At 42.0% G+C, this 16,038-nt stretch overlaps 1 protein-coding gene across 1 annotated transcript in view; it reads left to right on the forward strand.

The window, feature by feature from the left end:
• Positions 1-11,310, forward strand: part of LOC119417842 (hormonally up-regulated neu tumor-associated kinase homolog) — a 27,458-nt gene extending 16,148 nt beyond the window's left edge. The window contains exons 9-11 of the mRNA XM_037685097.1: positions 5,073-5,150; positions 8,394-8,688; positions 10,634-11,310. Of these exons, the coding sequence (XP_037541025.1) occupies positions 5,073-5,150; positions 8,394-8,688; positions 10,634-11,310 (1,050 nt within the window). The remainder of the gene's footprint in view (positions 1-5,072; positions 5,151-8,393; positions 8,689-10,633) is intronic.
• The last annotated feature ends 4,728 nt before the right edge of the window (positions 11,311-16,038 follow it).

A 16,038-nucleotide genomic window follows, 5' to 3' on the forward strand; every position in this document is an offset into this window, starting at 1 on the left:
ATTCAATTCAGTTTATTTTTATAGCGCCAAATCACAACAAAGTTGTCTCAGGGCACCTTACAGGAACATTCACATACATAAAAGTAAAGTTCTCTATCTAATGAATCCAGCAGACAAGTTGAATCTTGGCTTCATTGCAGTCTCCCATCCTGAACAAGCACAGTGGCAACAGTGGAAAGGAAAAACTCCCTTTTAAAAGGAAGAAACCTCCAGCAGAACCAGGCTCAGTACAAGCAGCCATCTGCTTTGAACGGCTGGTTTGAGAGGACAGGAAGAAGAGACAGACGAAGACAGAATGGTAGGTCCAGGTATAGGTCCAGGTGTACCTGAAATACAAAAAAACACATGTTAAGGATAGAAAAGATAATTACAAATACAAAACAGGTTGAGCAGAGTAAGTAAAGACAGTAGTAGAGTGAAAAAGTGTGGCCAGTTAAGGTAGTTTTCACACCAGATAGTCCGGTAGACTCTGTTCGTTTCGGGACCAATATTCATGAACTTTTGTTACATTTGAGCTGGTGCGTTTGCATTCACACTGTGTAGTATGACATACGGATGAGATATATTCATACTGTTAAACGGGTTCTTTCATTTTTCTGGACTGTATAACATGCGTGCATTGAATTTAATAAAATGTGGACGTGAGACGTTTATCTTTGACTCACCAAACGAGTGGGTCATTTATTAACAGAATCAAGTTTAACACATCACACATTTACATTAATTGGCAATAATTGAAAATAACGACAGCTTCTTAATCAGTTTTACAGGAGTGAGAACAATACGGCGATTGTTTCCTCACTTTCAGCAGAACAGCAGACATCAAATCACACGGCGGTGATTGAAAACTTTGCTTCAGACATTTCTAAAAATATCTGTAATGATTTTTAGCAGATAGAAGAATTTTAAAGATGAAGTTTAGAGGAAGGGAGATGGTGTGTGTATGAGTGAAAAGTGTTGACAGAACGACACCCTCCATCCGACCCAGCTTTCCTCGGTACGCTCAGTAGTGGACTAGACTCATTACCTCTCTGACGATGAATCAGCGGAAGAGGAGCTCCAGTTAACGCTACCGTTCCAGCGTCTCCGTAAGATGGCAGAGATATATCCGGAGTGGTGACGGGACTTCGTCAACAACAGTTCACCTCAACGAGTGGACTTCACATGAGTGGGGTTCGTCAGAGTTCCACTCAGAGGTGGAAGATGTTATAATCCCAATACTCGGAAGAGCCTTAAATCATGGCTGGACTTCTGTCCTCCCAAACGAGTGGAGCTGCAAACTCTCCACTCGACTCCAACGGCAACTTGGGTTGAACTAGGAAGTACCAACATTTAAAGGGCTCTATTTCCGGTTCATTTGGGAGTTTCTGATTGGCCGATGGACCAAAACAGAGGTGTGTTTTGTGATGTAAGGTGTTATGAAAAGTCAAGGAAAAGATTAAGATTGTTTAAGAACAGACAAAGAGATATTACGAAGAAACCAGACTTCGTGGAGTCCCTTCTCCCAGTATCTTGCTGTAAAAATTAAACATGACATTTCTTTTCAGTAAACTTTCAGTTGACCGAAACTTGAACTTCGACACACTTACAACTTCGCTCATTGAAGACAGAAAATCAAGAAATGCATATTAACTTGATTTCTTCTTTGAATGAGGATTAACAATCATTATACTGTTTCACAGTTGATTTAAAAATGAGTAGTTCACTTCAACATGTAAACATTGTTTGAACTAACACAATTTGATTATCAAAACATTTGTAAAATAGTAATGATCATAGAGAATAGTCCTTTTTTACTTGATTGATTCAAGAAAGAAAGTCTCAGGATGGGTCAACCTGTATTTCTGGATGCAAATCAATGAAATGACAAGTTATGTCCCATATGGTCTTTAGGTCAAGGTTTTGACCTCAGCTTAGTTCACTACAACTGCACTGTGCAGTCGAGTCAACCTGTTGAACCAACCTATTCCCCCGCTCACCTGTGGGGGCGCTGCACCAAGAACTACTGAAAGAAACGACACAAAAACCTCTGAAGACACGTCTTCTTCTTCTTCTGTAAATAAAAATAAAAATGAAGTGGCATCAAGTTTTAGCAGTTTTAGGAGTTATATTTTGTCATTTTTCAAAAATGGACTTAGCATGAGCAGAAGATGAGACAGAAGAACATGGAGAATATTGTTTTTCCACACAAGGCAGCTGACGGCTCCATATAAGGTCAGAGCAATGCGTGTTTGTTTGTCCTGCGGAGCGGGGCTCGGTCTGTTTACATTCACACTGCACTCGAACCGCGCTGGAGTTCTCTTCTAACGGACCGAGACCTAGGTTTTAGCCCGGGCCAGAGTTCGCCTTTTTGTTCCGTGACAGAGTTCGATGGCGCGTTCACACCTCCCTAAACTATCCGGACTTTCTAGGAAAACGAGCTGGAGTTCGATTAAAGCGTACTAAACGGGGCTAGTGTGAATATACCCTAAGCCTATAGCAGCATAACTAAGGTCGTTTTCACACCAGATAGTCCGGTAGACTCGGTTCAGTTCGGGACCAATATTCATGAGCTTTTGTTTACATTTGAGCTGGTGCGTTTGCATTCACACTACACTGTGCAGTCGAGTCAACCTGTTGAACCAACCTATTCCCCCGCTCGCCTGTGGGGGCGCTGCACCAAGAACTACTGAAAGAAACGACACAAAAACCTCTGAAGACACGTCTTCTTCTTCTTCTGTAAATAAAAATAAAAACGAAGTGGCATCAAGTTTTAGCAGTTTTAGGAGTTATATTTTGTCATTTTTCAAAAATGGACTTAGCATGAGCAGAAGATGAGACAGAAGACCATGGAGAATATTGTTTTTCACACAAGACAGCTGACGGCTCCATATAAGGTCAGAGAAATGGTGTTTGTTTGTCCTGTGGAGCGGGTGCCTGGTCTGTTTACATTCACACTGCACTCGAACCACGCTGGAGTTCGCTTCTACCGGACCAAGACCTAGGTTTTAGCCCGGGCCAGAGTTCGCCTTTTTGTTCCATGACAGAGTTCGATGGTGCGTTCACACCTCCCTAAACGAGCCGGACTTTCTAGGAAAACGAGCTAGAGTTCGATTAAAGCGGACTAAACAGGGACAGCTCAGGAAACTCAAGCCAACCCTAACAATAGGATTTATCAAAAAGGAAAGTCTTAAGCCGAGTTTTAAAACTGGACAATGTGTCAGCCTCATGGACAGAGATTGGAAGTTGGTTCCACAAGAGAGGAGCCTGATAACTGAAAGATCTGCCTCCCATTCTGTTTTTGTAAAGAATCAAAAGTAAGCCTGCAGCTTGAGAGCGAAGTGCTCTGTTAGGAAAATATGGAACAGTAAGATCTGTAATATAAAATGGAGCTAGGTTGTATATATATATATATATATATATTTTTTTTTTTTTTTTTTTTTTTTTTTTTTTGGCTGCTCCCTGCGTTAGGGGTCGCCACAGCGAACTAAGTCACACGAAGACTTGGCAATTATTTTTACGCCGGAAGCCTTTCCTGACACAACCACAGACAACCGAGCTACGACAGGCCTCTGTGTGGAGCAGAGAGCTGATATCTAGGGCACCCGAAGGAGCAGATGGTGGGGGTTAAGGGCCTTGCTCAAGGGCCTAGAGTGGGACGAATGAGGGTGGGGGCAGGTGTGGGTGCTTCACCTATTCCACCCACATTTTTGATGTTGGCGGTACCGGGGCTTGAACCAGCGATCTTACGATCACAGGCCCACCTTCTCTAACCTCTGCACCACCACTCCCCACATACAGTATATATATAAATTCAGTCAATCTTCTCATGGGTTCATTTTTATAGAGGTTTATGTTTAAAAAATGCTGCCCGTATCAACAATTTTTGGACAGAATTGTCTATTAAGTGACAGATAAAGGTCAAAGCAGATGGCCGGCTGCTTGTCCTGAGCCTGGTTCTGCTGGAGGTTTCTTCCTGTTAAAAGGGAGTTTTTCCTTTCCACTGTTGCCAAAGTGCTTGCTCAGGAAGGGAGACTGCAACAAAGTGAAGATTCAAAGCAATCTGCTGGCTTCTTTAGATGGATAACTTTTACTAATTGACTGTTATAATGTATATGAATGTTTCTGTTCAGTGCCCTGAGACGACTTCTGTTGGGACTTGGTGCTATATAAATTAACTGAATTGAAATGAACTCACCAAAGTTCATGCTCAATAATCCAGGTACAAGTCCAACAATGTTCTGTCAGGTCATCAGGTCTTTAGTTTGAGAAGTCCTGAAGAAGTCCTGTCTGTGGCTGAAAGACGAAACGTCTCAGTAAAAAAAAGAAGCCGTCCAGATGACCTGAATGAACATTCTTGGATTGAACTCACTTTCTTCTCGTGTTTGTCAAGATAAATAGTTTCTGATCAGAATCTGCTGTAAAAACAATGCAGGAGCAACAACCTTTTGTCTTCCATTGTTCATGATTTGTGTCTTTTGGGTTATTTTTGATTATTTCTGTCATTCATGTATCTCATTTTACTTGTGTTCCAGTTTCCTGAGTGTTTGTCCTCTCATGTACTGTAGTTCAGCTCCTTCCCCCTCACCTGATCATCGTCTCTCCCCAGGTGTTGTCATTTCTCCCTCATTAGTTTCCATTTAAAGCTTGTGTCGTTTTTCCTCATCTGCTGTGTGTTCTGTTGTCAAGCTGTTATGTTTGGTCCAGAGCTTTTTCTTTCCCGTTGTGAAGTGTTTTGCTGCCACGTCAGCTTTTGTTTTCATATTTTCCAAGAAATTCACTTTTCAGTTTTGAACCCCAGAGCTTTTTTGAGTTTCTGCCTGCACCTGGGTTCAACACTGAACAATCATCATACACTGAAATATGAGATAAAGATGAAGACTCTGGATTTCTTCAACTCTGAACAAAAACAACAACAAAAAACCCACAAACACTTTTCCAAACCTTCACTGAGATATTTTCAAATGTTGGGACCTGACTTGGCTATAAAAGTAATTTTTTATGTCATTCTACTGCTTTAAATTTTTGATTTACAGTATTAGCTTTTCTGTAGCCTTTAAAGTTTTTACAACATCTGTGATTGATTCTCGTAGAAGCTGGAGAACGACTGGAGTCTCCCCAACAAGAACACAAGGAGGGACAGAAACAACACAGAACCAAAGACTCAGCAGGTGAACCCAATGTCAGAACTACGATCGGTAACAAATGAGAAAAATATGTATACCACAACACATTTAAAGAGCTTTAGGCTGTGTTTAGCTCATTTTACAAAAGCTAATGTTGAAAACGGCCACCATCTTTGTCAAGACACAATCTATAGGTGATAGATCCACACCAAAATAGAGCTTTTTTTGTGCTAAACCATTGTGGTGGTTTATCTTAGTATAGCTAAAAGTGTTTCAGTGGAATGATCAAACCTGAATATTGGAAGTACAAACCGGATTCCAAAAAAGTTGGTACACTAAACAAATTGTGAATAAAAACTGAATGCAATGATGTGGAGGTGCCAACATCTAATATTTTATTCAGAATAGAACACAAATCACAGATCAAAAGTTTAAACTGAGAGAATGTATCATTTTAAGGGAAAAATCTGTTGTTTCCAAATTTCATGGCATCAACAACTCCCAAAAAAGTTGGGACAAGTCCATTTTTTCCACTGTGTGGCATCCCCCCTTCTTCTTACAACACTCAACAGATGTCTGGGGACAGAGGAGACCAGTTTCTCAAGTTTAGAAATAGGAATGCTCTCCCATTCATTTCTAATACAGGCCTCTAACTGTTCAATTGTCTTGGGCCTTCTTTGTCGCACCTTCCTCTTTATGATGCACCAAATGTTCTCTATAGGTGAAAGATCTGGACTGCAGGCTGGCCATTTCAGTACCCGGATCCTTCTCCTACGTAGCCATGATGTTGTGATTGCTGCAGAATGTGGTCTGGCATTATCGTGTTGAAAAATGCAGGTTCTTCCCTGAAAGAGATGATGTCTAGATGGGAGCACATGTTGTTCTAGAACCTGAACATAGTTCTCTGCATTAATGGTGCCTTTCCAGACATGCAAGCTGCCCATGCCACAAGCGCTCATGCAACCCCATACCATCAGTGATGCAGGCTTCTGAACGGAGCGTTGATAACAACTTGGGCTATCCTTGTCCTCTCTGGTCCGGATGACATGGCGTCCCAGTGTTCCATAAAGAACTTCAAATCGTGACTCATCTGACCACAGAACAGTCTTCCATTTTGCCACACTCCATTTTAAATGACCCCTGGTCCAGTGCAAATGTCTGAGCTTATGGAGCTTGCTTAGAAATGGCTTCCTCTTTGCACTGTAGAGTTTCAGCTGGCAACGGCGGATGGCATGGTGGATTGTGTTCACTGACAATGCTTTCTGGAAGTATTCCTGAGCCCATTCTGTTATTTCCTTGACAGTGGCATTCCTGTTTGAGGTGCAGTGCCGTTTAAGGGCCCGGAGATCACGAGCATCCAGTAGAGTTTTATGGCCTTGACCCTTACGCACAGCGATTGTTCCAGATTCTCTGAATCTTTTGATGATGTTATGCACGGTTGATGATGATAACTTAAAAGTCTTTGCTATTTTACGCTGGGTAACACCATTCTGGTATTGCTGCACTATCTTTCTGCGCAACAATGGTGGAATTGGTGATCCTTTTACCATCTTGGCTTCTGAGAGACACTGACACTCTGAGAAGCTCTTTTTATACCCAATCATGTTGTCAATTGATCTAATTAGTGTTAATTGATCTTCCAGCTGTTCGTTATATGCTCAAATTCCTTTTTCCAGCCACTTATTGCTACTTGTCCCAACTTTTTTGGGATTTGTTGACACTGTGAAATTTTGAATCAACGTATTTTTCCTTTAAAATGTTACATTTACTAAGATTAAACTTTTGATCTGTCATCTATGTTATATTACGAATAAAATAGTGACATTTGCCATCTCCACATCATTTCATTCAGTTTTTATTCACAATTTGTTTAGTGTCCCAACTTTTTTGGAATCCAGTTTGTATTTTAGAAAGAATTTGAACTACTCAGTCGGCTCATGCCAGTTTAGGGGTGAAGGTCTCAGAGGAGGTTTGCTTCTGCAGTGTAGACGATGCCATTTTTTTCAGGAGTCCTGCAGGTCACGGGATTCCCGCAGGATTCCAGCAGGACAGGAGTCATCTTTAATATAACTCACGGGATTGGGATGGGACAGGACGAAAAGTTAACAGGACCAGACAGGAGCGAGAACCAACCAAAAGGACAAAAAAGAAAATGAAAATAAAAATACTTTGGACAGGTGCCGCTATATTTTGTAGTTTTCTTTCAATAATACCAGACCTCCAGTGTGTAGATGATTCTCTGAAGTCTGGTACTATGCACGGCATCCTGCTTCGCTGAAACAAGCTCATCACCTATTGTGAACTTCTTGAGGACATCATCCAATTTATAAGAACATCTTTAAGCATTTTTATTTGTCGAGTTCTCTTGTTTGGTACTTTTTGTTTTGTTTTGTTTTGTTTAATCAATTTGAAAGATGACAGTAATGTCACTGTTTAAAGGAAACAATTGCTCAATAAGTTAGTAAAATGCAACTTTATTTGTTATGTTTGGGTTCATGGTGTGACCCATGTACTATTGCTTTTTTATTTTTTGTTTTTACTGTAACTGACCTCCAAAAGAGCTAGAAACAGGGACTCAGCAGTTGAACCTTCGTTAAAAAAAACTATAGAAACCACACATTTCACATTTTCTTATAAAGAAACTGGTGCAGATGACACGATTTAACCATTTTTGTTATTTACCTAGATTAATGAGCTTACAAACCTTTTTTATAGGGATTACAGGCCATGTATTATTTGTTTTGTGACCTTTAGTGAAGGTTTTTGTTTGGATTAAGGCAATAAATGCCTATTTCATCACAGATGAACTGCTCCAGTTGCCACTTCTTCCGAAATAAAACTGCAGAACACAAATTTCCTAAAGACTAAATGGAATAGAAAAGAAAAAACGGGAGCGATACAGGAGTGGGAATCATTCTGAATGGGAGCAGGATGGGAGCAGTCATGTTACCAGGAGAGGGACAGAACAGGATTTTTTTCTGTGGGACCAGGACAGGAGTGAAAATCCACTCCTGTGTCATCCTCTACTGCAGTGCAGGAGGAGATGCAGAGGGTTGGTGGGACAGATAGGGTAAGACAGAGCTCCTAAATGGAGCAGCCAAAAGGAAGAATTTGAGGTGAAGGTCTACGGCTCAGATTTTTCAGACACTGCGTTATTTAGTCCTCGCAAAGCAGCAGAAGTCAGAAAAAATAAAACATTCTAACAGTATAACATTTAATTTTAAGTCTTATTTCTTTAAATTAAATAAATCTATCTTGTGTTTACTGATGACCACTGCCTGTTTTCAGAGCGAGCAGACCAATGAGAAGAGCTCGAAGCAGCTCCGGTCTCTGAAGGTCCAGCAGACGTGCAGAAGTCAGAGCTGCAAGAAGAGGACTGAGGACCTTCACAGGAAGGGTCGCAGGGAGTACGATGAGAACCGGCCCCCATCTCCGTCGCTGCCTCATCTTCCGCTCTCTGCCTCCCCCCCTTTACCACCACGCCTTCCCTCGTCCTCCCCCGTCCCTCTGCCTGCAGAAGAAGAAACTCCTGATGAGGAGTTCGCCATCACCGTAGACACCAGGGAGGCGCTGTTTCCTGAAGGTGAGTTCTAATTTAGAGAGTTACTGTAATTTTTGCTCTATAAGTTGCACCTTTTTGCATAAATTAGCATGCCTGTGACTTATATAGCTAAGCAACTTATTTATATTTTTCCCACATATTTATAAAACAATTTTTGTCTGAGATCTGACGATTTCATTCATTCTGACATGGAAACTATTGAACACTACCATTTTCAGCTGCTAGAGGGCGCGCAACTAATATGACAAGCTAAGCGTCTCATTAATAGGTAAAGTGGCTATTAATGAGACACTTGGCTTGCCATACCAAGCAACCTTCGTCTCGCTCCAGAACTCCTGGAGCAAACGTCAAATCAGCTGCATTTTGCCGCACTGCCCAGGTGAAATGCAGCTGATTTGACTGTCAAAGTTAATTTATTAAGGAAAAGTTAAACTGAGACACACCTTTTACTATAAGGTCGAACAAACAAATAATTGTTTTTAGGTGATTATATTGTTAAATTGTGAAGAAATGCACAGCTAGTCCTCCCTCTGCGTACTCCCGCTTCCGCAAATCGGCTTTTGAAATGCAGCTGATTTGACCATTAAAGTGCATTTATTAAGGAAAAGTTAGACTGAAACACACCTTTCCTATAATTTTGAGCAAACAAATAATTGTTTTTAAGTGTTAATCTTGTTAAGTTCTTGTTAAAGTCCTCCCATGCCCGCTCCTGCCGCCGCCATTTAGCAGCCAATTGATTTTTGGCATAACACCGGCCCACATTTCCGGGTGGTCAGTGGTGAAGTATAATAGGTCCGACTTATACGGTGAAGCAACTTGTGTTTTTTTCCCACTTTGTTATACAGTACATATTTGGACTGATGCGACTTATACGGCGGAAAATACGTTGACAAAATAATCTAGTCCACCTAAAAGAGCAACAACTCTTAAGTAGTTAGTTTTTGTAGGACTATCATGGTTATGGTTGTAGAGGAATTTTGGCCCACTCTTCTTTACGATGTTTGATTTTATTAAGGTTTGCAGACATTTGTTTCTGCAGAACTCTCTTAAAGTCCCACCACAGCTCATCCATTGCAACCCCTTGATTCTTTGTCAAACGTTTTGTTGTAGATTAGCTGCTGTGTTTGGGATCATTGTTCAGGTTTCATGACCCAGTTTGGTCCAAGCTTCAGTTATTGGACAGACATCCTCACATTTGACCGCAGAGTACTTCAGCCCACAGAGGGTTTCATGGCCAATTCAAAGAATGCAAGATAATGAGGTCATGGACTGCAAAATAAGCCCAAATCATCAACCTTCCACTAGTTTTCACTAAACATAATGAATTATGAGTAAACTCTTTGGTCTCATCTGTCCAATAAATGGACACAATGCTGTGAAGTTGCTTTTATGGTTGTTTATTCGTGCAACTCTTTCTAACAAGCCTTACCTATTCAGTCTATTTTTTTATTGTCCTGTCACAACTGAGGCCTGCAGAGACTGAGATGTAGCTCTTCGTGTCCAATGATTTCTCGAAGCATTGCACAATCTGATCTTGGGGTGTTTTCCTGATATGATCCATCCTGGGAAGATTGGTAGCTGTCCTAAATGTTTTCTACTTGTGAATAATCATTCCATATGGTCTTGTAAGGTCTAAACTCTTCCTAGATTGGCAGCTACAGTTGTTTCTCTAAGCTTATTGCTGATGTCTTTCCATCTTGACTTTGTGTTAAAACACACCTGTATGTTTCAGAGCAGCAAAAAGACCAAAGTCCTGCTTTTTTAGAGGTGGTCACATACTTTCACTCACAGGTTTTGCGTTTTAGCTCTTTGTTAAATCATTACATGGTGAAATCTGCTGTTTTTGTTCACTTCAAATGAGATTTGAATAATTTCTCATGACTGTAAATACTTACGAATTCATGACGAAGCCACAGTATGATGCACTTTAAACTAATAAACGTCATCTGTGGTGTGTGTGTCCTAGTGTCAGTGTTTGGAGAGAGGGAACTCGTCCGTCTGTCCCCTCCCAAAAGCTCGACTTCAAAGCTTTGTGACTCCGCCCCATGCCAACTTCCTCTACCTTCTGAGCCAATCAGAGACGGCGGCACGACCAGGCCGGTCCGACACACACAGCTGCTTAGAACAACTCAGTCAGACGGAGTGGCAAACCCCGGGTCAGACTGCTTCCATGAACTCCACCCCCACCACCAGGAGTCTCATCACTTGAGCGAACGACTGAAAAAGCTGCACACCTCAGACAGAGGCCACCTGGTTGCCATGGAGACAGTGCAAACATCTCCCTCCACTCCTCTTCCTCGCCTCCGCAACGTGGGGCTGAAAGATGGACGGGGAAGGAAGATGACGTGGGTGGGGCCGAATCGAACTGGACCTCCCAGACTCCTCGTGAACGGGTCTAAACCGCCGGCTCTCCCCTCTCAGAGACACCATACTTCAGTCATGAAGAGCCTGAAGCAGGAGATGGGGACAAGAGGAGAGCCGTCTGCTGCAGGAGGAGAAGAGGAGATGAATGGAGGCACAAGGAACTCAGTTCATTTACGTTCTCCTCTCCGTCGAGACGCAGACCTGAACCTGCCACAGCTTCCTGCAGCTCTGCAGGGGAAAACTGACAGGAAAAATCAGCTGCACAGCATGGATTATTAACCAGGCCAGGACGGAGCAGCAAAGATGAAGAGCCAAAGAAGGCTCAAAGGAACTCTGATTAGCATTCATGGATGATGAGCATGTGCTGAAAAAGGAGCAAAAATCACAAGTCGGGAGAATAAAGAGGCACATCTGTATGGCAGCTACACAAAACACAGAATCTGAGCTAATATTTTCTATTTTGACTGTTCTGTTTGCCATGATCACAAACTCCTTTAAAGAAATTTGTGCCAAAATCACTTTTGTTGTCATAAGTTGAAACTACTCTTCAGAAGTCATGCAATGGTTCAACATCTTCGCCTACTTCCGCACAACCTCCTCTCAACAAATACTTTGGTTGAGTCTATCAGTCAGAAGTCTAATAATGTTGTACCTACATCTTCTGTCATATATTATAAGAAATATTTTGGGAAATTGTCTTTTGTTATTGCTCAATAAATGGAAACAAGAAAATAAAAAGGACTTCTCTGGTCGCTTAACTTCTTTTTCATTCAACCTTTATTTAGACAGGTAGATCCCACTGAGCCTCGAGGACTCATTTACAAGAGAGACCTGAAACGGACCTTTAACAGTCAGTATAACACGGTGCTTCAGAGATGGACAGCATTAACTGCTTCAAGAAGTCCTGCATCCTCCTGGAGTTACCAGTTAACAAAATATGAAGAAACTGAATGTGTTAAATGCATTTTAGTTTTTTTTTGTGACTCGTATCCAAACTATGGTTCAGAACTACATTTAAATCACCTCCACAAATTAGAATTCCTTCTGTTTCTACTGCTATTATCAAATTAATTAATTATTATTATTATCAAACTCTTTATTCTTGGCTGAGAAGAAAAACTCTAATATTGAAAATACACCTCGCACATACAAGCATATGGTGACGTAGACATTGCGCAGAGGGGGAGAGACGAGGAGAGTGGTGAGCATGTCCAAGCATGCTCTCGAGGGCACTGTAAGAGTTTTGATAAGGATGAAATAATCAACCAGTTCCCTCCAGTGGGATCCATAAACATTCTCAAGGGATGTCAGGGAATGACCAAGGACAATGCCTATGGGAATCCAAGAGTCCTGAAATGATGACACAATGTTTATTCAGCTGGTTTCCTCAGGTTGATCAATTTTAATTCCTTGATGGCAAGGGGGTGGGGGGTGGGGGCAGAGCGTCAGATCACATGTCCTCCAGGCGAATTCAGATAAGACGGCCTGCTAGGCCAGCCACAGGAGTCAAATTCAGATAAACACACGATTGTTTGGGGGGCAGGCAGAATTTTAATGACATCTACCTTGAGTCTGTGTTGGTCCACTTGGTTCCGAAATGTCCAAATTACATGGCCACACCAATGGACCGTGCTTGAGAATAATCCCCGAGATCTGATCCGTTCTGCCAAAAACATTTGAGTCTGGGTGCTCGAGGCACGAACCAAGCCATCAAAGGCAAGTAGCATGATCGGGTCCAAATTTGCTACCGACGACTTCCTTGATTGTTGATAGACCAGGAACCAGCCAAATCCAAAGAGCAGGAACTAGTTATCATAAATCCAATTACAAATGTGTCCTTAAAATCTACAAATGGTAGCAGAGATAGACACGTCATCAAGTCTTCCAAGTCGATGAGATATCCAGCTGTGTGTGTGCCAACGGCAAATCGACTCTCCTAAAGCCTGTCTTCTCTTCGAAGAAATGTTATCAATTGTGTTGAGGGACCAACTGATCAAATCAAGTCCGTAATTATTGTTCGGAAGATTTGTAGAGAGAGGCTCAGAAGCAGTTTCACAGACAAGACAGAGCAGCAAAGCAAAGCAGAGAGGGAGAGGAGGAGAAATGTGTCCGACCTCAGCAAGAGCAAGTGGTTTGTTGCTTTTCGGGCGTGCGTACACATTTACTAGAGTAATTAATTCATTTTCTATTCTTCCTTTTAATAAAGATATTATGTATATGCCTTCTTTATCTTTGAGTTCCTTTTCATAATCAAACTGTATTGTATTTGATATCAATATTGCAACTCCTCTTCTGTGCCCCTTTTTATATGAACTGTGGTACAGATTCCTGTAGCTGTACTTTTTGAAATTTTCATGTTCTGATTTGGATAAATGAATCTCTTGTAAGAATATAATTTGTGCTTTTTCCTTTTTCAATTTTACCATTACCGTTTCCTTTTTAATCAATGCATTCAAACCATTCACATTCAGCAACATAATCTTAATGTTATCAGTCATAGCTATGATTTACCATTCCCTGAAAATATGTTCCGAAGCAATACAAAACAAAACACAACAAACCTAAACAGCCATATATGATAAATGATTCAAACAATGGGTAAACAAGGGGGCCACAGCATGGTTCACCCTACAGAAAGATGGGGCGCTGGGGAGTTTCCAGAAAGTAAAAGACAAGTATAATTTAGAAAAGCATGGATTTTATAGATACCTACAATTGAGAGACTACTATAAGACAGAAATTACCGGTAGGTGGGATCCCTCTGTGGAAGTGAATGGTGTAATTCAAACTATAATAAGTTCCTTCATTGGAACAACAATTAAAATCATATATATTTTATACCAAAAACTGATGAGTAAGCACTCAACTAAATATATAAAAGAAAATTGGTAATCAGCGCTTAATGTGTCCGTTACAGATGAGGATTGGCAAGGTATGTGGAAAACACACAGACATCCACCAATTCGCGGATATGGAGGGAGTTCACCTGGAAAAATCTGATACAATTTTTTATCACGCCTAAAGTCAAAAATAGATATAAGAGCACAGACTTGACATGCTGGAGGAACTGTGGAACTGTGGAACAGTGGACGCAGACCACTCACATATTTTGAAACTGCCCTAAAATACTTGAATTTTGGAAAACTGTGCACGAAACCATAAAGAAGACACTGGGATAGGATATTCCTATGAGCAGCACGGTACTATCCATCCATCCATTATCTTTACCCGCTTATTCCATTTTGGGTCACGGGGGTCGCTGGTGCCCATGTCCAGCAATCACTGTGCGAGGGGCGGGGTACACCCTGGATGGGTCTCCAGTCCATCACAGGGCCACATAGAGACAAACGAGACAAACAACCATTCACTCTCTCACTCACACCTAGGGACAATTTAGAGTTACCATTCAGCCTAACATGCATGTTTTTGGTCTGTGGGAGGAAACTGGAGCACCCGGAGAAAACCCACGCATGCACAGATAGAACATGCAAACTCCACCCAGAAAGGCCCCTGGACCGGGGTTTGAACCAAGGACCTGCTCGCTGAGAGGCAGCAGCTCTAGCACGGTACTATACCTTTGCAATTTCAACAATATTATAGAAAAAGTACGAGTAAAGGATAGATATCTGATCAAGATAATGTTAATAGCTAGCAAGAAAGCTATTAGGAGGAAATGGGGAAAGGTGACTCCCCTTGTCATGAACAATTGGGATTGGGATAATAGAAAAAATCTATACAATGGAAAAATTTGCTTATTGCCTGAGACTACAGCAAACACAAATGGAAGAAAAATGGGAGAAATAGACACTATTCAAAACCAAAGGCAACGAGAAAAAATTAAGAACTCGATAAATTGGATAAGACAAAAGGACTATTAGAAGATTAGCTCCCAAGCAAAAGTTCTTTATGTTTTTATTTAGTTTTATTTTTGTATGTAGTGTTAAATGTGAATTGTTCATGTACATGTTATATGTAAATAAATGTGCAAAATGCCAATAAAAAGTTAAATGAAAAAAAAAACAGAACCCAAATGCGAGCTGATGTAAAATCACTTAACGTTTAATTTCACTTTCACTCATAATTTAAACTAAAAGTTCTCCACAAAGCAAGGCAACATTCTGGTCAGGTTTGTGCACTAAACCAGTCTGATTTTAAAAAGGCTTCAACTGAGAGGTCAGTAATGGAAAATAGAAACCATCACATTTAGAAACTTTAATTGAGCACTTAGGTGGTGGGATGTACTACCATTTCTACCTCCCCGGACCTGTGCCCACTCTCATATGTAGCATGTAGACATTTAGGGTTCTGGGCGGAGATGAGGGATGAACGGGCACCGCCTGCTCTCTGGGCAAGAGGTGGGTCTGTGCCGGTCACCACCTCATCCCCCCATTTTAAACGCACTGTATAACAACATGCATCAACACCATATTCGAGTGGGAGGAGGAGGAAGTGGGTCTGTTCATAATTTATTTATGCATATATAGATTTTTTTTTTTTTCCCCCACAAACACCTCCTTTCTCCGTGTGACACTAGGGGTCTGGGATGGGGGGGGCGGGGGGGGCATTGTTGGGGTCTGGGCTGTGGGTGGGCTTTGGGCCTTGGGGGCGTTCAGTGATGGGGCCGGTGCTTCGGTTCCTCCTGGGCTGTTCCGATTCTTTTAATCTAGGTTCCTGGTTGCGATGGCCGGCACTTTGACCGGGGTGGCTGCCGGCTTTCGGCGGGGGGTCAGCTATGGTAGTGTACGTGTGGTCATTGGTGGTGTAGGGCAGCGGTTGGGGGCGTGGCTTCACCTCATCCGGGCACTGGCTGGTCTTCCTGTGTGGCATTTGCGGTGGGGGTGCTGTGTGTGTGGGGGGGTGCATAGGTGGCGTGCTGGGGCGTCTCCGGGCCTATGGTGCGGGGCTCTTGATGTGAGGGCCGGCCCTCCTCGGCTGCGGCTCCCTGCTGCTCTGCCCCTTGGGCTGGGGCCGGCCTGTGGTCGCTGTCAGGTAGATGGTGCATGCGGT

The sequence above is a fragment of the Nematolebias whitei genome, chromosome 12 (genome assembly GCF_014905685.2).
Source record: "Nematolebias whitei isolate Nwh7 chromosome 12, NemWhi1, whole genome shotgun sequence".
NCBI lineage: Eukaryota > Metazoa > Chordata > Actinopteri > Cyprinodontiformes > Rivulidae > Nematolebias > Nematolebias whitei.